General features: G+C 57.4%; 4 protein-coding genes across 6 annotated transcripts in view; all 4 read right to left on the minus strand.

Moving 5' to 3' along the window:
* Window positions 1–12,044, minus strand: part of REPIN1 (replication initiator 1) — a 36,392-nt gene extending 24,348 nt beyond the window's left edge. For both annotated transcript variants that reach the window (XM_070046290.1, XM_060305165.1), the window contains exon 1: window positions 11,919–12,044. The gene's annotated coding sequence lies outside the window, so the exon portion shown is untranslated. The remainder of the gene's footprint in view (window positions 1–11,918) is intronic.
* Window positions 1–12,055, minus strand: part of ZNF775 (zinc finger protein 775) — a 59,624-nt gene extending 47,569 nt beyond the window's left edge. The window contains exon 1 of the mRNA XM_060305174.1: window positions 11,919–12,055. The gene's annotated coding sequence lies outside the window, so the exon portion shown is untranslated. The remainder of the gene's footprint in view (window positions 1–11,918) is intronic.
* Window positions 22–12,058, minus strand: LRRC61 (leucine rich repeat containing 61). 2 transcript variants are annotated; one of them, XM_060305178.1, is made up of 3 exons: window positions 11,919–12,055; window positions 11,344–11,496; window positions 22–1,489 (listed from the first exon to the last, which is right to left on the minus strand). In XM_060305178.1, exon 3 carries the CDS (start codon window positions 1,326–1,328, stop codon window positions 552–554), a length of 777 nt encoding a protein of 258 aa, XP_060161161.1. In that variant the 5' UTR covers window positions 1,329–1,489; window positions 11,344–11,496; window positions 11,919–12,055; the 3' UTR covers window positions 22–551. The 2 variants fall into 2 exon arrangements, with proteins under 2 accessions (XP_060161161.1, XP_030710037.1); XM_030854177.2 differs by lacking the exon at window positions 11,344–11,496 and having other exon boundaries at window positions 11,919–12,058.
* ZBED10 (Putative protein ZBED10P) lies at window positions 1,483–11,337 on the minus strand. The gene is given in 3 exon segments (XM_060305177.1): window positions 1,483–5,035; window positions 6,338–7,007; window positions 7,010–11,337. Coding segments are annotated over 2 exon segments (780 nt in total). The 5' UTR covers window positions 7,245–11,337; the 3' UTR covers window positions 1,483–5,035; window positions 6,338–6,462.
* Window positions 12,059–22,244: the final 10,186 nt, after the last annotated feature.

Raw genomic sequence — 22,244 nt, forward strand, 5'->3', positions numbered from 1 at the left:
ACACGCAATGACAGGCAGAGATGCAAATTAAAACACGAGTATTTAATGGGGATTGGCACGGGTGGGCATGGCAGTGGAAGCTTCAGGGAGACCCCAGGGGGGCACAGCACAGGGTCACTTGGACAGGCCAACCTGGAAGATACGGCTTCCACGCTCCGAGCTCCGCCGCGTCCTCTCCCAGGACGGGCCGGGCAGGAGGCTCGCCATCCTTGCCTCTCACCTTTAGCCTTAGGACCAAGCAACTTTATTCCCCTAAGCCTCAGGCTCAGGCAGCCGGGAGTGGCAGCAGCTACGGACACGAGGAGGCCGGGCCTCCTCCCAGGAGCAAGCGTAGGTGCAGAACAGCCTCACACGGTGCCAGCTGCCTGAGGAGGGTCCAAGGGAGCTGTGTCCCTGATGGATGGAGGTGTGAGAGGGAGGGGGGCTGCTCTTAGGCAAGGGGGCCCATAAGACGCCCGTGTGCAGGGCCAGTGGCCAGCATGATGAAACCATGAAGAAAAGCAGGGAGGCCACAGCGTGCCAACCCCAAGGGCCACGGCCACAGGGTGCATTCAAAAGACAAAGGAAGTGGCGCGGGCGGGGCTGAGCGCCTGCTCGGCCTGGGCCAGGCTGTCCCTGGCCTGGCGGTCCAGGTCGTGGCACTCTTGCAGCGTGTCCTGGAACTGGCGGCAGGCCTCCTCCAGGATGGAGCTGCTGCGCGTGGGCCAGGACTCCCAGTAGCCGGGCTCCACCCAGGGCTGGGCCTCCACGGCTCGCGGGCCGGAGCTGGAGCTGGGGCGCAAGGAACTGTCCAGGTCCCGGCACAGCTGGTAGAAGTCACTGCCGCGCCCGCTCACGCGCTCGCCGTCGATGACCTTCAGGCCGGGCAGCAGCTCTCGGACCGAGGCCCAGTAGGAGGGGCTGGCGCACAGCGGGTTGCTGAGCCGGGCCGAGGGGTCGCGGAGCCGCAGGCGCTCGAGGCCCGGCAGCGCCGCCAGACACTGCAGCTGCCCGGGGCCGGCCAGTAGGTTGCCTGCGGCGTTGAGACTCTGCAGGTTCTCGCAGGCGGCCAGGGGCTCCAGCCCCGTCAGCCGGTTGTTGGCCACGTTGAGCACGGCCAGCTGGCGCAGGGAGGCCAGCGGGCCCAGCTGGGTGAGCGCGTTGCCCGAAAGGTCCAGCCACTCGAGGCCCAAGCACTCCCCCAGGCAGCCCAGGTCCACCAGCCCCAGGCCCTGCAGCTTCAGCAGCAGGATGGACTCCAGGGTGAACTCACCCGAGCGCGCCTTGAGCAGCTGAGGGGTGACGCGCACCCCGTCAGCCTCTCCCGACTTCTCACCCCGAGGCTCCATGAGACGAAGTGGGTCCAGGTGGCTGGGGCCCCGGCAGCTCCGTCACAGTGACGCAGGTGCCACTGGCGGTCAGCGGGCTGCTCACCCCAAAGGATGCCCCGTCCACTCAGCCTGGGCTGGACGCCTGTCTCCGACACCCCCGCTCAAGGGCCAGCAGGTCCCTGAGGAGAAACAGTCAAAGAGTAAGCGGGCCTCTGAGAACCTCAGTGACCGCCCAGCCTCCACCGCCAGGGCCAGAGACCTAGACGGCCCGGCGGGACCTGAGGACAAGAGTCCAGGGCACAGAAGGGTCAAGAGCCCCTCCGAGGGAGGTGGGCCAGGCACAGGCCCTTGCCTAAGGGGGTCCTGACTCGGCCCTGGCGGTTATGGCCATGCTGGATGGGATTCAGGCCCGCCTTTACCAATTCTTCCCGTCTCCCAAATCTGCTCCGGCGACACAATCTCATTACTTTCCTTTCTCGTAACTGCTCACGATTACCTGTATTAACTCTGAGGTGTTTCCTTTTAACCATTTACACTTATTTTTGAAGAGATAACAGGTCACCATCATCGCCAATCTCGTTTCCTTCCTGGGAGACCCATGCATTGGCAAACACAAATGAGAGCACCTGGGCCTTCTTGACAATTTTTTAAAAAATCAGCAATGAATTCAAAGTGGTTTCCACGTTCCATGGGCCAACTTGTGACCTCTGGTGGCAGCTGTGGGGCCTGAGGGCTCAGCCTTCAGTCCTTGATGAGGAAACTGAGGTCGAGGGAGGGGAGGGACAGCGGAGGCACAGGGAGTAAGTGGCAGCACTGCCAGGCCCCTCACCTTTGCTCCCCGAACCTGCCTGTCAATACCAGCTCTTCACTGTGGCACCAACAGAACAGTGCCCATCGCTGCCAGCCAGATAGCATGGTTCCAGCTGCAAACACGGGCAAAGGGGGGTTGGGGAGGGGAGGCCGGGCAGTCAAGGAAGCCGTCCTGGAGGGAGGGGCAGGGTGGCACCTATGTTGGATCCAGAAAAGGGGAGGGAGGGTACTTTCTAGTCGCCAGTGGCCGTGGGGTGGCAGAAACCCAGGTGTCAGTGCAAGACAAGAGCGCGAGGCAGGAGGCCAGGGGGAGGGACGCCGGCGATGCGAGCAAGCGCAGAAGGCTCAGGGTCTAGGAGAGGAAAACAAGCAGACCTCGGCTCCAAGTGGCAGCTCCCCAACCCCACAGACTCTGGCCGGGCGCAGGCCGGGCTGGCTGAGGCCTGCAGAGAAACAAGGAGCCATTCACTCCTGCTGTTTGCAAAACCTGGGGCTCCAGAGCCCCCGCCAGGCCCCGAGGCTGCGTTTCCATAGCAACGCCGCTCCTCAGAACCCCTCCAAGGAAATCAGGCCCAGAGCTCCTCCCGCACGCCCCAGGACGCTGGTGAGGCTGCTAACACGTCTGACCCCCACCGTCTCTGAGAAGGAGCCCTACGTCTTTCCCCAGCCCCCTCGTCTTCAGCAGCCCAGCTCCTCCTTCACTTCTACCAATGTTTCTGTCCAAAAGGCATGGAGGTACCCGCTAAGAAACCTGGTCACTCTGGGGAAGCACCTGCTGGGTTTGTAAGCAGCGAGCGATGCAGTCACCTCCACGTTGGTTAAACCTGCTCTGGCCCACAGGGCACCGGGCACCAGAGATGGACCATAAAAGCACTAGTCAGATAGCCAGAGACGAGGAACCCGCCTGAGGGCGAGGAGGGAGGAGAACGTGTGCCCGGAACCTGGCCATGTGACTGGAGGCCGGGCTCCCGTCTTGCACTTGGGGTGTCCTGTGGCATTGGCCTCAGGAGGCAGCGGCGAGTCCAGGATGACGGGGTCCAGGCACCGTCTGTGAGAGCGAGGCGCAACGGGCCAGCCTCGGGGGGACACCACCTCTTCCAGTATCTGCAGGCCTCTCTCCAGGGGCGCGCACATCCTCCCAGCCACTACGTTGGGGGTGAAAGCGGTCAGGGAGCCCTGGGGTACAGCCAGGGGCTGAAGTCGGACCAACACTCACATGCTCGAGGCTGAACGGAGGGGACCGCTGAGCAGCCGGGGGTGGGGAGGACAACACGCCAGGCCTCCAGGCAAGAGCCACCAGCCCCGTGTCCAAATGCCCCGCCGCCGCCGGGGCGACGGGCTGTGGGGGAAGCGGTACCCTGAGGAACCCCGCCAGCGATGGGGATGGAGGTGGTGCGCAAAGGGAGAGAAAGAACAAGGGGGCGGGCAGAGAACGGTGTGCGCGCGCCCACGTTCTGCGGAAGAGGACAGGGGTGCGGAAAGATGGCACTGGGACTGGACATCAGGCCTCCTGTGCCCCCAAGGTCCCATCTGGCAGGAGACACGTGCCCCGCCAGCACTTGGCTCTGTGCCCTCGGCCCTGGGTCCCATGCCCTTGTCTGCAGTTAGATGAACAGCACCGCAGTCAAACCCTGATTCTCCAGCGTGTCCATGACCTCTGCTCCGCTCCTGTGCCCCACTTTACCTCAAATCTGCACACTTCAACCAGGCCGGGGCCCACATGCCTGTGCAAACCCAGCCAACGCAGAGGCCAGCAGCGGACAGCAGGCTCCGCGCAATGCGAGAACGGCTCGTCCACATGCAACAGCGTCAACGTTCCTCCAGAAAACCAGAATCACCCTGGTCCTCTTATGGAAATGAGCGAACAGAGGCACTGGCCCAACGTGTGTCTGTGAAAAGGACTCGGTCACACAGACAAGGCTATGACTGAAACAGGTAACTCCGGATCTCCGGGGGGAGGCCCATCTTCCCTTGTTCAGAGCCAGCAGTTCTGAGTCTCAGTTTACCTATGTAGGGAATGGGCCAGAAGAGGATGCCGTGAGTCGCCAGGGCAGGGCAGAGCCAAGTCTAGGGAAGAAATGGTTCAGCTCGGAGCAGCCTCAGGTGGACAGTCACCGGGCCGCTTCGGTGAACTGGGGCCCCTTCCTCCGCCCCATTCCCTCCCGACCACAACCTGGCACAGGGTTCTCGGACCCGGCACTGCTGCCACCTGGTGCCGGGGTAAGTCTCTGCCGCGGAGGCTCCTCTGTGCGTCCCTGTCTTCCACCCGCGAGAGGACAGTGGCAATCCCCCCACAAGCTGTGACAACCAAAACATCTCTAGGCGTTGCCCAATGGCCCCTGGGGGACAAAACTGCCCCCGGTTGAGAACCACCTCTCCAGAGCCCAAGCCCCCAAGCTCGGGACCGTCAAGCTTCTCATCTCCTCCCTTTCACTGCCCTCGTCTTCCTCACACCCCCCAACCCTGGTGCCTCGCCGGTTCAGGCCTCCCCTCTCCGAGAACAAGGAGAGCCGCTGAGGGGAGGCCAGAGAGCAAGGGGACAGTGCCTCTCCCAGGAGGAGCTCGAGGGGTGGCAGCACTGACCAATACACGACCCCCTGGACTGCTTTAGTTAGGGCGCATGACATCCCTGCCCCCACCTGACCTACTACACCCGAACCTGCGAGGGAGGGACAGGACGCCTCAGCTTTAAGATGCTCTCAGGTGATTCTCGTTGAAGTCTGAGACCCACGTGCAATTTAAGGAAGGGAGGCAGGGAGACAGGGAGAGGTCCAGGGCCAGGCCCTGATCTCACCACCCAAATGCACTGGATGCAGAGTCCAGACGTTAAGGGAGCGCAGCCCTAGTCCCAGCCTCTCCCCCAGGCGCGCTGGCCTCTCCTCACAGGGAGCCTGTGCAGACATGCCCTGCAGCAGCTGGGGAAGAAGACACGACCTGAGCGGTGTGGAGGTGAGACTTCACTTCCTATCGTGGTGCTCTGACCACTGAACACGATCTGTATAAAGCCTTATTCAAGAAAATGCCATGTTACACTGTTAAACTGAAAATACAGCATACTAACTAGCACAGAGGATGTGACCTCAAGGTAAAAAAGGAAATACGTCAAAGTTTTCATAGAGGCTGGGTGAAAGGATTACGGTGAATTTTTCCTGCTTCCTCACATTCTCAGTAACTTCCGAACGTCCTACAGTGAATTAGTCACAGTGACACAGGGGAAGCGAAGGGACAGGCTCCCGGGCTCAACCGCACAGCCAGGGCCAAAGTGCAAGTTAGGCCTTGGTGCCTCTGCACGCCCCCTTCCCTCTCAAAGTCCCTCTGCCAGCGGCCCAGCGGAGCTGGACTTGTGTCTTCTGGGTGTGACGAGCCCCGCCCCAAACACTCCGGCCTCACCCTTCCTTCTTTTCCCATTGATCCCACCAGAGCCTGGGCCCCATGCCCTCAGGTCCTGCACTCGACCCTAAAGGAACTCAGGCTGGTCAGTCACTGGGATACATGCCCTTTCTTGCTTCCTCAGACTGCTTTCACTGTAGAAAGAAGAAACCCCAAGGCTTCCAGTAGTCTGGAAACAAACTACAGGCGACAACGGCCACGTGATGACTGGGCGTCCCAGCTCTCCTCGATCACACGCTCGCGGGAGCTGGGCGGTGCCCTCCACCAGGGCTCTTAGGAACCCCAGGATCCACGGGCAAGCACAGACCCTAAGAAGACCGGTGTGCGTGTGGGCACCGCCCTCCATCATATTAGGGTTTCTTTCCTTTCCAGGAAGAGTGTCCACGGCTTCCCCAGGCCCTACGTGGCTGAGGATATCCCGCACAGCGCCTGGCTGCTGAGAACACAGACCTCGAGGGCCTGCCGCCCCGACACACACGGACAAGCCGCGTGTAGGGCCCCTCGCCCAGCGACACTTTCAAGGAGCACCGCGGTCCATACGCTGCGTGGTACAACTCAGAGTCACCGATGACCAGAGCCCGCCCTCCCGCCCCCGTACTGCCGGCAGTGACTCCAGCAGTGGGCAGATGGAAGATGACACCTCCGCGAAAACGAAAATGACGATCTGTCAAGAACTGAGAAACTGTCCTCATTCCTTCCAAACAAGTTTTGGAGCCTGGCTGTCCCCGTCTAATGTCCTAGGACGCGACACTGTGCCCCCTCCCGTCATCTACGCAGACTTCCCACAGGTAGCTTCTCAGGGCATCGGACCCTGCGGTCAGACTCACCGGCCTGCGCGCCTCGGCCAGGTCCCTGCTGGGGAAGATAAAGGGCGTGGGTGTAGCTTGGGAGATGCTCCAGGTTGGTCTTCAAGAAGAGAAGACGCTCAGCCATCTCCCCTGGGAGAGGGGAGTCATGCTCCACGATGGCGGGGCCGCCCAGGGATGCAAAGACACTTGCAGAGAAGGCGCCCGTCAGGGCGCAGGATAGATGGTGGCCAGTCTCGCCAGGTCTGGCCGGACGTCCCGCCGCTTCTGCCAGTAAGCAGGGGGTCCTCCTGGGCACCCACTGTCTCGTTCTCACGCAGGTACTTCTTGCGGATGATGCTGACCAGGTGGCTCTCCGTGGAGAGGGAAGCGCCGCCCCTCTCTGAGACCAGCAGCCCCCCGCTCTCCACCTGCTCCAGGAGGCTCCTCTCCCTCTGGCCCAGCAGCAAGGACCCAGAGGTCCCGCTTCTCTGCTCGGGCGCTTCCCGGCCCTTCCCTTCGGCCCCAGGGCTCCTGGCTCCTGCGCGGCTCAGGGGCGTCCACACGCACAGCAGTGGGGCCCTGCAGGGAAGGGGAGGGCGGCAGGAGTACTCAGACACCACGAGCTCCTTCACCTCGTACACGAGAACTTGCTTCCAATGGTTGATGTCGGCCCCCTCAGGGAGGGCAGCCTCTATCCTGCCCTTGAAGCGGGGTCCAGCAGGGTCGCCAGCACGAACTCCTCACGGTGGAAGAGCTCAGGGAGCTGGTGGTCTGTGGAGAGCTGCAGGGCCAGGCCCTCGGCCAGCCGCACGGCCGCGCCCATCTCCCCGGTGCTCCGCTCCTCAAAGCGCCCCCGAACCTGCGCCAGGAAGATGTGCAGGTAGCACAGCTGGGGCAGCACCAGGCTTAAGGCGGCCTGCGCGGCGCTCGCCTCCCGGACCTCCATCCAGAAGGGCTGCGGGAGCTTGACCAGACTGTCCGTCAGGCTCCGCAACACGGCCGACAGCGCCGCCCCTGCCTTCCCCAGCTGCCGCTTCTCCAGCCACTCCAGCAAGTGGTAGGCGGACACCCAGGGATGCGAGAGCCCCAAGAAGGGCTGGTGGGCTGGGAGGCCGCACTGCCGCTGCAGCTGGGAGGAGCTGCCGGGCTTCCGCAGAGCCTTGGAAGTGGCTGCAGATGGCCCTAGCCATGCCCAGCATGATCTGGACACTATGCTGGTGACACAGAAGTTTCCCACCAGGGAGTCGAGGCAGTGGGTGAAGCGAGGGGCGTGGGTGTAGCCCCCCGTCCTCACAGCCTGCTCCAGACTCGGGCAGCCGCCCGACACCAGGAAGCTCAGGCACAGAGCTGTGGCCAAGCCACAGAGGCTGAGCGGCCCCTGCAGCTCCCGCGGTCCGTCTCCGCAGCCTTGTCCAGGGGCAGGTGTCGGACCCAGGCGTGGCCTGCCTCCTCGGGCTGCCTGACGCCACCTGCCGGCCACCCGGCTGCGTCACCCCACAGTGGGCGGTGATAGCCGCGTAGTCCACATCCGCGACCCGGGCTGCCACGGAAACAGTGAGGTGGACGCGGCTGCCCTCGGTCCACTGCATCCCGACGCACCTGCTCGCCCATCGCCCCGTGCAGCAGGGGCAGGGCTTCACGGGAGAAGGCGGTTGGAGACGGCAGGCGGTAGCAACGGTCCACCTGGGCCCTAAACCTCCTGAAGAGCGGGGCCAAGACAAAGGAGAGGGGCAGCGCTGGGCTGCAGGGCAACTCGGCAGCACTCTGGCTCCAGGCCCGTGCTCGGAGCTGGCTGGGGGCACATACGCCACCTCAGTCCTCTCCAGCTGCCGTGGGTGGCAGTAGGCGGGGGAGGCCGAGCCTGTACCAGCTGCTCGGGCCCGCCTGTCCGTCACCATCTTCCAGAGGTGAGGCACCTGGTGGCAGCATGGTGAATGCAGCTCCTCGGGGCACGGCTGGTGGCCCCCGTGGGCAGGTCCTTCTGCTTCTTTTCAGGCACCCCTCCCCGCTCCCCCCCAGGGCCGGCTGCAGCTGGCTTCCTCCCCACCTCCCGCCCGCGCTTAGTTGCCAGGTGGCAGACCAGAGCTGAAGGCTGGGACCGCCCCTTAACTCTGCCCTGTCTGATGCTCGGCGGCACAGAGTGCACGTGACACGGCAGACATTCCTGCAGTTGATGGTAAAGAAGCGTCTCACGTCAGGCACGGTCTCTGACCCAGGGTGTCCAGGGGGCCCAGGGAGTGCCCGGGAGCCCAGCCCTTGGTCTTGGCCTGCGCAGTCCTCCCCAGGAAGCAAGCGCCTCTTCTTCCGTGTCTTGAGGTGACGCGCCTCTCCGGCCAGATCAGCTATGAGGATGTCGGCTGGCCTCGCCACTTCATCCTCGCCAGGCTGGCCTGCCTCCAGCCTGTCCGGGCTGGCTGCCTGGAGCAGCAGCAAGTCAGAGGCGACCGGACTGCAGCTGAGCTCTGGGTCCCTCGACTTCCTTGCTGCCAGCTCCCCCTCCTCTCGCCTTCCACTTGGACACGTTCTTCTCAGGCTGCACCGGGGGCTCCTGCCCCAGCACGGACTGGAGGCCACAGTGTCCGGAGTCTCCCTCTGGCTTATCCTGCCCAGCACTGGGGTGGCAATTTGCACAGGGGGCAGCCAGGCCAAGACCAGGCCTCTCCAGGGCTGGCTGCTCTCTTCTCACTGCGGACACGCAGCCCCAGGAGGCCTTCCTCCTGCTCCTCCAGGAAAGCCTGGTCAGGTGCTGGGACCCGCAGGCTGCTGCTGAGGCGCGGGCTGGTCTCTTCCCCTGCAGGGATAGGTCCCTCCCACTCCTCCTTTGGGAGCCGGGGCTTCTGATTCTCCCGGGGCCACTGCAGCCTCCTCCCCTTCGCGTACAAACGCAAGTCTGACCTCAGCCTCTGGCAGGTGCTCCCTGGCGCCCCGGCCAAGTTCAGAAGGGGTGTTGAGAGCTCCGGTGTTGAACTTGGAGCCAGGAGAAGCCAGCGTGGCAGGTGGGGTCTTGGCTCTGATCACGGAGGAGTCAGCACACACAGGGGGCTCTTGCCCCGTGGATCCTGAGAGTGTGTGTTTCTTGTGGGGCTTTTTAACTTTTCCGACTTCTGACGCGCCTGGGAGCTTGGGGCAATGAGAAGACAGGCCCAGGCTGTCCTCTGGCAAGGTGACAGAAGACAAGACAAGATCTAAGGCAAGATGAAGAGAATGGCTCTCAGCCAGCTGCCTACTCACTTCGGGGCCCACTGACGGGACAGTGAGGCCGGAGGGGAGAGAAGAGAGCAGAGGATGTAAGGCGTAGTAACCATATGAAATCAATCCCAGGACAAAACTCTCCAGACGCCACCTCCTGGGTGAAGCCTGACATTCACTCCTCCAGACCCAACGGAGCAGCCCTCGACCGGAGCCCCCAGCCCTCTGCACAGGAGTGGTTTCTGTGTCCATCTTCTTTGCCACGTTAACTCACATCTCTTTTTTCCTTCAATGTTTACCCAGAGTCTAGTAGGCACTGGCAGTCTTCCTGTGCGATGGATACAGTAGAAGGTAGGCCAGGCCCCTGTGTGCACGTGGCCCCCAGGCTGGCGGGGGGCAGATGAGAATAAAATGTCCCCCCACACACGGCAGGGAAGACAAGAGCCGAGGTGCAGGGCGTGCAGGGGCGCTGCAGTGGCGCTGCAGGGCTGGGGGACCGCGGCGGGAGGGACCTCACCAAGACGTCAGGCAGGCTTCCCGGGAAGAGCTGCGGATGCTGGCGCTGTCAGCACAGGCCACGGGGGTGCGGAGGCCAGTCTCTGCGTCCTGGGCACCCGGGCCGTGCCTGGCACCTGCAGGGCCTCACAAACAGGCAACGTCGCTCGGTAGCGGGGAGCGACGCGGCCCGAGGCTTCCCGAGCCTCTGTCAGAGCACGTGGTACGGGGCAGCTCCTGATGCCAGTGACGCAGGCCCCCAGCGCCCCCTCCCCTCGAAGCCCACTCCTCTCTGGCTGCGGCCCCTGCTGCTCCCTGAAGTGCTCCCGCTGAGGCCCCAGGGACCCCCGGTGCCCCGCCTCAGCGCGCTTCTCTGCACTACAGCACCTGCCCACGCCCCCCACCTGGAATGCTGCTACCTGCAGCTACGGGACAGCCCATCTCCTCAGCTTTCCTGTCACCGGCGACTCCTTTTCAGTCTCTGTTCTAGTCCCTCTTCCTCTGCCTGCCCCTTAATGATGTTTCCTGGGCTTCCTCGTCTCCAGGCCTCGTCTCTCCTCCCACACCCTCTCCCTGACCAGGGCCACCTTCACCGGCTGAGCACCGCCAGCCCCTCTCGGCTCACGACTCCCTCGCAGGCTTCCCCTCACCTGCTCGGCCTACAGTCAACTCGAGCTCAGTACACAGGACTCCTGTTCACCCAGATGCTCAGACCGCACACCTCAGCACAGTCCTCGACTCCCTTCCCCACCCCGTTCATTCTCCTGCAGATGAGGTCAAATCCAGGGCTCTCAAAGAAAAGACACATGAAGAAGTCAGAGGAGAAACATGCGGAAAGAAGAAAAGCAAATGAGAAGGAAGGAAAAGCCCAGTGAGCTAGGCTGTGTCTCCTTGGGAAAGAGAAGATTCAGAGTAAGATGGCGCAGATCCTGCCCCAAACAGCTGAGAGTGAGCAGCGTGCATCTCTTCAGACCAGAGCGAGATGCAGCTTAAATGAGGAGGTTTAAACCAGAACATTCTGACACTGAGTGATGGTAAACATTCAGAAGGATCACCAGGGATGGCAGGAAGGCCTTTACTGGGGACGAGCCCGCTGGGCAGCTCAAGCGAGACTCAGCTGTGAACCAGGGTGGACAACGCGACACCGAGGAGCCCCTTCCAGCCACAGGGGCCTCGGAAGAACCGAGAGGCAACCACCCAAGCCCATCACTCGACGACCCAGTCAGCCACCACCAAACCAGGGGTCTGAAGCTCACGGGAGGTGACGCGGTGGAGGGGCTGGATCAAGGGGTAAATGAAGTACAAGACACCGTCGTGGTCCAGGGGAAGGGCTCTAGATGTCAGAGCCAGAGAAGACTAACCTTCGCTCTTATCTTGACTGAAGAAACAGAAACCCAGAGCAGCAACGTGATGCTCGGTGGCAGAGCGGAGGACCAGAGCAGTCCACAGGCTTCACTGCTCCCGAGAACACAGAACACGGTACTGAAACCAGGCCTATGTCCCACCTGCTCTCACTGATGAGGGCAGAGAAAAAGAAAATACCTGTGAGTTAGGCTGCAGCCTGGGCTACACCCCAAAGCCTTCGCCTGAGGACGCACTAACTGAACCCAGGGCACCAACCCTGTTCTGTTCCCCGACCAGCCTTGTCCCACCAGCCCACCTGTACTCTGCAGATACCCTTGAGCCACTCGACCATTTAACAATACTTCGTCAAATATCTACCATGAGCCAGCACCGTGCCCTAAACATACAAACAGGATAGTCACTGCCCGGCTGGCACGTGGGGCGCAGGACGAGAAGACAACTTGGAAACGGCTACTGGCACCAGGGCAAGGCAAGCAGGGTAAGTGCTGTGGAGCCAGGCCACGGGCTGACCGAGAGGCAAATCGAGTCTGTGACACGGGAGTTTCGATTCTGCCTTGGCAGGGTCGCTTACCCCAGGCTACTGCTTGAGGAACCTCATCCCGACAGTCCCTGGGGCAGGTCTGGGGTCTTGGGCAATGACCGGCACCCCTTGCTCTTCACTGAAGCACATCAGGATGGCAGCGGGGCGGATGCTGTGGAGAGCCAGCCTGGAGTCGACACGAATCTAAAATGTAAAATTTAAAAAGAAAATCACCCATAGACTCCAGGACTTTGATTATTAGTAAGAAGTTGTTTCTGACACTTCTCATAAGAGCTGATACACGCACCTGATACAGCAACAAGGTGGAGACTCCAGGGCTGCATCAGGTGGGACCACATGAGGCAGGCAGCAGGTGCAGCCCTGGGAAGCAGGTGGGGAGGAGGGCAGGAGCAGGTAACAGAGGTGGGACTGGAGGGGAAGGGACAGTCTGGAGAGCCATGCAGATAATACTTGGGCTGTGGTGTGGAGGAGGAGGGGATACAGAGGGACACCCCAGTCCCTGCTAAATACAGTTCAGTTACAGATATAGTGATTCTGAGGTTCTTCTGGAACAAATCTTCAGGAGTAGATGTGACAGATACAGGGTCAGGGGACAGAAGTCTGCGCTAAAGATACAGATCCGTGTAAAAGTCTCCGTAGAAACTGAGGGGAAACACCGGTGGGAGAAGAGAGTGGAGGGTGGTTGCCCAGGCAACACTGACACTGTGGGCAGGGTAGAGGATGAGCAGACTCCAAAGATGCCTGACAGGCAGAGGACAGAGACACAGAAAAACCTAAGTAATGTTAGGGAAGCCAAGGGAAGACTTTCCAGAAAGGACAGACAGGGTCCCTTCAGCAGATGAAGCAAGTGGAGCCCCGGGGCTATGCAATGAGAAGCAGGGGACGCAGGCACTTGCAACGTCAAAGGGTCACGCTTTGGGGTGGGAGGGAAAAGGCTTGGCTCTGTCTCAAAAGAGAGAAAAGGTACAGTGGGAAGAAAGGGAGGACTGATGGCAGGAGTTCCTGAGGGAGAGGGACTCAAGGCACAGGTGGGTGGGTTTATCCTTGCAGATGAGAAAGAAGTTTTTTTATTTTTCCTGACACAGCAAAGAAGGACGGCTATGGTGGCAGGCAGGTCCTTGAGTGTGGGCACGGGGAGGGCCCAAGGCAGTTATGCCCAAGAGCCTGTAGATTCCCGAGGGGTTAGCAACATGCTGGCTGAGCCTGAGACAGGAAGTGCCTCAGCACTTACACGTGTGCTGGCTCCATGGATCAGAGATTTCCTCCTCACTGCGCTCACCAGGCCTTTTCCCACACGCATGCCCAGAAGCACAGTGGTCACTTTTCTGTTTCTCCTGGGCCTGCCTCACCCCAGGGCCTCATGCAGAGCTCAGTCCACCCTGGGCATTCGATACCTATGCCAGACCTTTCTCCGAGTTTTCACTCTGCCCAGTCCTACCAGCCCCCTCTTCTCTCAGCCCCTGCACTGGGGGGGGGGGGAGGGGAAGGAGGAGGTGGTTCCTGTCTATCCACCAGACCCCAGGAGACTTCAAAGCACTTGGTGAGCCTACAAGTCCTCGGCTTCTCATTCCCCCACCCGCTCACCTATGAGGAGATGGAAGATGAAGAAAAGCATGGGACCAGAGGAACGTGTGGAAGAAAAAGAGTAGTGCAAACCACTACACATTTTGGGGTTTTGTCGCACATGCAAATTTGGCTACTTTTAAACCCTAAGGGAGAGATTTTAAATAACCAAGCTTCATTAGATTTCACAATATGCAAAAGTGACATAAAATGAGATGTTTTAAACCAGCAGAACCCTTTGCTCTTTTCTGCGAGGCTGCTCTCCACAATGGATTGAGAGCATGAAGTCCAGAGCCGCGCTATGGGGGTTTAAATTCTGGCTGCTACCCACCAGCTGTGTTCGTCTGCTACGTGCCTCGGTTTCCGAGCCTATACGACAAGGATAAAAGCATCCACCTCGCTGGCTTGTGAAAGATTAACGGAGTTAATGTACGCATACAGCAGCAGTGTTTAAAAACACTTTTTGGCACACAGTGAGTGATGGATACGAGCCGCTGTCCAGTTCTGGCCTCACCGGGTGTTTCAGGTGCGGGGCACTGGGAAAGGGAGGGAAGCTGGAAGGGGGACACCTGGGCCGCCCGACGGGCAGGGCAGGTCAGGGAAAGCCGCCTCGCCCCCAAGTCTACGTCTGTGACCACAACGCCCCCTCCCCGGCTTACCTAGGGCCAAAGGTCTGGCTGGCTAGTGGGCCTAGCGAAGCTGTGAAGCCGGCGCAGCTCCCACGGCGGCCGACCGCGCCCCCACGGCGGGTAGTAAGCACAAGCCATCCGCCGCCCCGCTCGCTCCCACCCCCGCACCGCAGCGGGACCTACCTTGAGGCGCCAAGGGCCCTGCAGAGCTTGGTGGCCGGTCCAGGTTCCTGGGCGACCTCAGGTAGCGACAGTCAGCAGGTCCTCCGCGCCCACTCCTCTCCAGCCGTTGGTACGTTCCTCCAGCAGGAAGCCAGCACCGAGTGCGCAGGCGCAGTGCGCAGGCGCAGTTTCCCAGTGCGCAGGCGCAGGCGCAGCGGCCGGAAGCAGTGGTGTTACACCGCCTCCTCCGCCGGAAGTCGCGCGCTTTTCTCACCTGACCGGGACTCGTTCGTAGAAGTTTAACAGCGCTGGGGTTTTTTTTGTTTTTTGTGGGGGGGCTTTGTTTCTTTGTTTGTGTTTAATAGTGCTAGTTTAGCTGTGTGGCCTGGGAGGAAGCACTCGCAGGCGCTCCGGGCCGACGGTGGCCTAGTCTTCCTCCTCCACTGGCGGATTCGTAAGGCCCCTTCCATCCCCGGCTCTGCGCGGCAGCAGTCTGACCGCCCGAGCGCAGCCCGCGGTTTGTGCGCACGTGCGGACGGAAGGGACCACGGTAATGCTAATGATCCGTGTGTCGGAGTCTCTTCCCGCCTTGAGGGCTCACCCAGCATTTCATGACACCCACCCAGGGTATCTCCTGGGGCAAATTCCCGGTGATACCGCGGAGGCCTCGCCGACAACCCACGGGTCGTCCGTGCGCGCCTCCACTGAGGTGCTCTGCCAACTCCCCAAACTGAATTATCCCGGGGCCAAAAAGGCCGCGTTTCCTGGGCTGAGCGGAGAATGCCTCTCCTCATGTGGTCCCACCTGGACACCAAAGTACCCAACTCTTGTTTCATAGGCTACCTTGAGCTTCTTTCCACCGCCAGAGTCAGACAAATCCAAGGGCCTAAGCTTGGGCACCACCGGGCCTTGGGCAGTCCTCCCTGTTCACTTTCCCAGGGCTGATCTCAGTTCTTTCCATCTCCTTCCAGCGCCCCCGCTCTGGGCCCATCAACTCCAGGCTGGTGCAGTCCTCCAGCTTGAGCTAAAACTAGGACCCCTGCAATGAGAGTATATATCTTTGCCCTTTATCAAAGTGATTTTTAATCTTATTTGATTCTCTCCATGCCTCAGAGATGGAGGTATTGGTTTCTCCATTATACAGATGAGGAAACGAGACTCAGTCACACGGAGAGTTAAAATAAGAGATGGAGGGAGCCACAGATGATTTCACAGTTGTACTGTCGCATGAGGGTCCGTATAAAATGGGCTCAGCTGGTCCTTTTGCAGTGTTAACCCAGAGGCACTCTAGAACCAAGGATGACTTGATTGCAAAACTGGGAGATACAAATAATAAAATGAGAAAACTGTTGTGAAGTGTGGGTTCAAATTATTTGCCCACTTTTAAAAACTGGGTTTGTCTTATTGTTGAATTCTTTATATTCTTTATATACTTATATTTTGTTCAGCCCTTTATATATTCAGGATACAAGTCCTTTGACAAATATGTGCGTTGCAAATATTTTTTCTTAATTTGTGATTAGCTTTTCATTTTTTTAACGATGGTTTCAAAGAGCAGTAGAAAAGATGGGGCTGTTTTTTATCTCACCACCATCCCCTCCAAACACACCGTCTTCTTCCCGCTCTCTTCCTGGCACTAGATTCTCTAGGATTAGGGGGACTTGTAGCTAAAATACATAAAGAAATTCTATAAATCAATAGGAAAAATACCCCCCAAAAAAAGATAATAGAAAAGCAATCAATATGAACAGGCACATTAGAGAATTGGAAACCCAAATGGTCAACAAACATGAAAGAGAGTCAGGCTCACCATTGATTATTAGGGAAATGCAAGTTAAAACAAGATACCATTTCACACACATTATCTGATTGAAAAAATAAAAAAGGCTGAATAACAGATGAAGTCCAGGAGTTCATATAATGTTAGTAGGAGTGTAAACAATCTCTTTGGAGGGCCATTGGGCAATATCTTGTGATGTTGAAAGTAAACATCACCCAGAACTCCGCTCTTTACATGGAGACATACATCCTAAGGAAGTTCCAGCACATTTGCACAGACACATCTAGGGATGCTGATTGTTTATAACAGGAAGACCTGGAGTAATGCAAGTGTCATCAACAAGGGAGTAGAAACATAACACGTATATCACCCTGGGCTAGATCTATCTGTCATAACACTGCATCAGTCAGCTATGTCACCATAATCCTGCATAATAAACACCTGAAAACCCTGACTTGGAGCAACAAGCATTTATTTTTTTGCTCATTTGACTCTGCTTCTGCTGAGGTTTGGCCAGACTTGGCTCCAGGTCATTTGGGGATCAGTCTGTTCCCCATGTTTCTTCGCTGGGTAGGCTGCCCAGGGCATGCATTTCTCATGGTGAAGGCAGAAGCGCAAGCCATCTGCTCTATGGGCGCCTGGAGCTGGAGACACCCTGGGAGCATGTACATACAAGTCCCATCAGTCATTGGTTGAGGAGTGTGCTGATGGCAATAATTTCCTGACAGCACTTCCAGCCTTCAGCACAGGACATGAAGACTGCTGGCAGTGGGAAGTTGGCTGGTATGCGTGGAAGTACTCAGAGCATGGGGAGATGCAGGGGACGTTGACTGTGGCTACTAATATACGTGTCTAGTCTATTATCAGTTTTGATCTTTGCTAATATAATAGGTACTGATGGGGCTACATTGTTGTTTCAATTTGCTTTCCTTGATTATAAATGATGGGAAGCATCTTTTCATGCTCAAAAGTCATTTCTACCGCTTCTTTTGTGATCCGTCTGCTTGACTCCTTTTCTATTTACCTACTCTGTCCTTTTTATCTTGTTGATGACCTCTGTGTCTGTCATGAGTTGTAAATCGTTTCCCGTTTGTCATTTATCTTTTTTATTTAATTTTTTTCTTTTCGCCTTGCAGAAAATCTAAATTTTAATTTAAATTTATCAAACTTTATCTTCATCACTGCTGGATTTCTTGTTTCCCCCTCTTAGTTAGATCTTCCCCATTACCAGATAATTTCTTTTCTTTTTCTTTCTTTTTTTAAGCAAAGGAGGAACAGGTTCAGAGCAGTTATTTAACTGTGACCCAAAGTCACAGTTATGCAGCAAGTTGGAGGGTCTGGATTGAAGATTTTACCCGACTCCAAAGCGCATGTATCCTATTCAGTTTATATGATTAAAAATTCAGGGGTCCAATCTGTCACAGTATCTTCGACTCAAGCAACAAGCAAACAAAATGCAAACTTTAACATACTTGTTAATCACATTAGTGTACATGGTCGCCTTGCTCTCACCATAATTTTCACCCTTTCCTCCACTCTCATCACCGTAAATCATTCAGCGTCTAAGGGTTAGCAATTATGCTAACAGTTGATCAGGAGAACAGGTTGGCTTCTAAATAAAAATAAACAGTGAAAATCTGTGGTGTGGGACTAACTCCGAACACCTCAAGAAAAAAAAAAATGAGCTCTTTGGGATGGTAATCCCTCATTCACGGCTGGGCGGGAGGGAACCTCCCCACACGCTGGTCCCGAGGATTCCCAGCGGGCGCGTCCCTCCGTCCCTCCGAGCAGCCCGCGGGTTGGCGCAGACCGCGCAGGCGCGAGCCCCAAGATAATTTCTTTTTAACTCCCCTGTGTTTTCTTCTGGTACATTTATAGTTTCATTTACATTTGTTAAATCTCTGATCCAGCTGGCATTTATTTTGTTGCCGGGAGGGAGAGAGTCCCGACACTGTTCATTGCCTTTATTCATCTTTTCCTCACGGATTAGCTTTGCCATGTTTATCAATTTATTTCTGGACTCGTTTTCTTCCATTGATGTGTCTATTCATGTCCCAGCACCACTGTCTTCATTTCTGTAGCCTTTCATTTTGTGACTGTATAATACTTTTAAACATCTGGGAGGGCTAATGTCCCTGTAAATACTCTGCTTTTTTCAGAAATTTCCTCTTTCTTTCTTTCTTTTTCTTCCTTTCTTCTTCTTTTTTTTTCGGCCGTGCAGCGAGTCTTGCGGGATCTTTGTTCCCCAACCAGAGATCGAACCTAGGCCCTCGGCAGTGAAAGCTTGGAGTCCTAACCACTGGACCGCCAGGGAAGTCCCCATGGTTATTTCTTACATGTTTATTTTCCCTGAGAACTTTAGAATTCAGCAGATCTAGTCTAGTACCCATTCTCTCTTCTCCCCTCACTCCCCCAAAGCATTGTTTTCAACAAGAGGACACTACGTTTATAGATTACATGAAGGACATTTGACGTGAAGCACAGAAACACAGATGCATACACAGGCCCCAGGTATTTTTCATGGTGCTTACTTCCCAGGTCCTATCGCACACTTCGAAGTACCCAGGGGGCTTGCCACTTCCTTTTCCACAGGGTGGATCAGTGTGGTGTCCATGGTGGGAACAAGAAAAGGTGAAGGAAGCTGAGATCCTGGCAGAACGAAGGGGGCCATCGAAGTAAAGAGTTACTACGTAAAAGTCGTGTGATTTACTGATGGCATTTTTGTGACGAGGCAGGCACTTTAATCCGTTCCCTCAGCTCACAGTCAAAACCTCTACGAAGCAGGCACTGGTGCTATTATAAAACTGAGGCTCAGAAAGACGAACTTTCACTCAACTAATAATCGGGAGGAGCTGGACTTTGAACCCAGGGAGCCCAGGTCTCGATTCTCTATCTCGACCTTGAAGCTGAGCTGAGGCTGTTGGGTCAACAGCTCCTGGAAGGCTGGGCAGAAAGAAAAAAGAGAAAAATATGTTTGCCAAATCAATTGCTGCAGACCAAGGGCACGGCCGTTGCACCCAGGATCACGACGGATCAAGGCTGCAGCCTCTGCAGTAACCCTTCCCGCCTCCCGTATTCCTGTTTAGGAGACGGACAGTGGGTGGGCGCAGAGAATCATCTCCCTAATGTCTGCCGGGCTTTGTCAGGGGAAGAAAGACTGACCTTTGCAGCAGGGGGGAAGCTATGATACAATCCCGGCCCTTAATCCTGTGGTTAGGAAGCTGAGGTGGGGCTTCTGTGGGTTTCTGAGAATATCTGTCCCAGCCCCTTTCCGGACAGATGCCTGCAGGGTTAGCCAAAGTTCTACTGGGCTTGCGCGATGCTCCCACCGCCCCCCCCCCCCGCCGGCCGAGCCCCCCCCCCCGGACCCCTGCCCCCGCCATCTGGCCTCTGCTGGACCACATGGTGCTGGGATTAGAGTCCGCTCAGGCACCCAATAATCCTCTAAAGCTTCAGTGCTTCCTTCTCCCCAGGGCATGGTCTCCAGGTCAGAAGCTCCAGGTCCTGCTGGGAATGGCTCACGGGGAACCCTGGTATTCAGGATACCAGCTTCCCTCAAGGTTCCCCAACCTCCTGTCTGGGTTGATAAACTGATTAAATTTTTATCAATCACTTGAGGGGTTGAGATTCTAGAGTAGTGATTCCCAACGTAGGGGTGGGGGAGAGGGACTTGGACCCCCAGAGAACATTTCAAAATGGCTGCAGACGTGTGATTGTCAGAGCCAAGGGCAGGGACAGCGGTTCTGCTGGCATCCACTGGGCAGAGGTCAGGGGTTCTGCTCAACACCCTACAATGCACAGGACAGCCCCGCCCCCAATGGTCCCCAATAGAGAATTATCCAGCCCGAACTGTCAGCAGTGCCGAGGTAGGGAACGCCTGTCCTAACAGACGTGCGTGGCTTTGGTCCCAGCGTTCTATGGGTTTGTTTGTTCCAAGTGATTCTTACGCAGGTTTGTTACACGGAGTGTGGGCTGAATTAGCATAGACTTTGGTCACCTGCCCTCACTCTTCTGGGTCCAAGTCAAATAAAACTGTGGTGGCTGCCAAGTGACTTCATTCCTGGAAACCCCACGGTTTTTGAACAGACGTCACGTCCAGCACATGGCCAACCCCACTTTGTTTCTCTGCTCCTCGTATTTCCAATGTTATCACCGAACCGACTTCTGTACAAAGCAACCCAAAGGCCCTCATCAAGGGCCCTGCTTTAGGTGCTTTATCAGGGAGGGGTGACCCTGCGGTCTGCAGTGACAGCCATCTTCTGTATGTAACTTTTCCTCTCCATTGAGAATCTGGGCTGACGGGTGTCCCTATTATAGGCTGGAATGTACCAGATCTCAGGTTGCTGAGGTGGGGAAAAGTCGCGGAAGATTGCTGCGAAGCTTGGCCTCAGAGCAGCATCCAGTTGGCAAAAGGCCCCTTAGTTCTTGCCCTTTGGATTCCCCGAGCGATACCTGGCACCTTGCTGTTGTCATCACACATCCTTCAAGGAGGTTTCATCCAGGCTCTGGCACCACCTGGAAAATCATCCCTGTTCCCAACAAGGGCCACGCTCTAAGGCCACAGCCTCTCACATCAGTGCAGGGCGTTGCACTCCCAGGGGCAGCACAACCTGGTCTGGAGGTCTCCGTCCCTTGGGCGGCACTGCCCTCTGTCGGCCACCTTCTGTACGTGCAGCTGAGCTAACCTCACCTGCCTTGTCTTCTCCACAGGCTTGTCCGGTCAGTCCCGGGAGGGTCTCCCAGGCTGCTTCCCGCTCTGCCACTAGGGTTGGTGCAGGGGTATCCCACCCCCAGCCACTACCCATCTTCAGGGATCTTGTGCTACTTGTAGTTGCTCTGAGCATCTACGTCAGAGGCTGACATTTACTGATGTGCCTCCCACTTGGCAGGGGAAGGGGGGTGGGAGATACTTCTTGCCTGAAACAAACAACGAGTCCGTCCACACCGGGCACTAAGAGACTTGTCCAGCCAGGCCTGGCTTCGGACCGCCTACGGCCGTAACCCAGGGACGACCTGGCCCCATCCAGTTCCTGTCTGACCAAGCTCTGGGCTGTCAGAAGAATTTACCGTTTGTTCTAGCCAATACCTGACCACAGGCCTCTGGCGCCTAGCCCCTCCACCCTTTCTGAGAGCATTCACGACCGTGAATCTTTCCTCTGTCCTCTGGGATGTAGATGTACCTCCTGCAACCCAGGAGTGGCTCCCAAGGACCCTTCCTCTGAGATGAACTCAGGAAGGCTCGGGCCTCTGTCCCCCGGTCTCTGTGGCCTACTCACACTTACGCCAACCCATCCTTTGTGGCTTTTCACTCTCCTGGCTCTACTTGGCCCCGCTCACCCCTCCCCTCCGCTCTCGTTCTCCTGTTAAAGTGCCCAGTCACCCTGCAGGGGCACGGACCCCACGGAGCTCACATTTCCCTACTGTCAGTCGTTTCGGAATAAAACCTGATCTCCCCTCTGTAACTAATGTCTGGTTGTGTTCATTTCTGACAAGACCTGCTCACCCTGCAGTCCCCCTCGGAGTGGGGTGAGAGCTTTGAGATCAGCGCCATCCACGCAAAGCGGGTGGGCACGGATCCTGGGAGGGCGTCCCAAGCTCCCCCTCCCTGAACGGCTGCACAGGCAGAAAGGGAGGACGGCAAGATAGTGTGCTGAGAGAGGGTGTGCCAGCCCTGAGTTGCAGAAGCTGCCCAGAGAGCAGGGGGCGCGCCCCAGGACCCGGGGAACAGAGGTCGCCACGAGTGGTTCCATGAGAACTCAGGGACAGACATACACTGCACGTCTTCAGGCCACATCTTCCTCCTGAAGACCAAACCCACGTATCCTACCACTAGCTGGGTGTCTCCATGGAGATACCCCGGACACAACCAGCTCACCAGGACACACAGGAAACCCCAGGTCATCACGTGCCCTCTGTGGCCTGTCACTGAGAGGTTCCAGCCGCCAGGTACTGGGCACCGCATCTGCCCACTGCTCACCACAGGGTCCACTCCGCCTCCCCCCTCCCCCCATGGCCAAGGCACTGGCCCCCTTCAGCTCCTAACTAGATCTTCCATTCGCCCACTCGTCCCCATTCTCACCACCAATCTCATCTGAGGCCCATTATGCACCCTGTAGAGATCATCCTGGAAACCAAGTTGGGTCACGTCACTCCCCTGCTTCATCCTTCTGTGGCTCTGCATTCTCTCTGGATGCACTCCTCAGGGCTCAGGGTCTCTCCTCC

This window comes from Globicephala melas, chromosome 9 (genome assembly GCF_963455315.2).
Source record: "Globicephala melas chromosome 9, mGloMel1.2, whole genome shotgun sequence".
Classification (NCBI taxonomy): Eukaryota; Metazoa; Chordata; class Mammalia; order Artiodactyla; family Delphinidae; genus Globicephala; species Globicephala melas.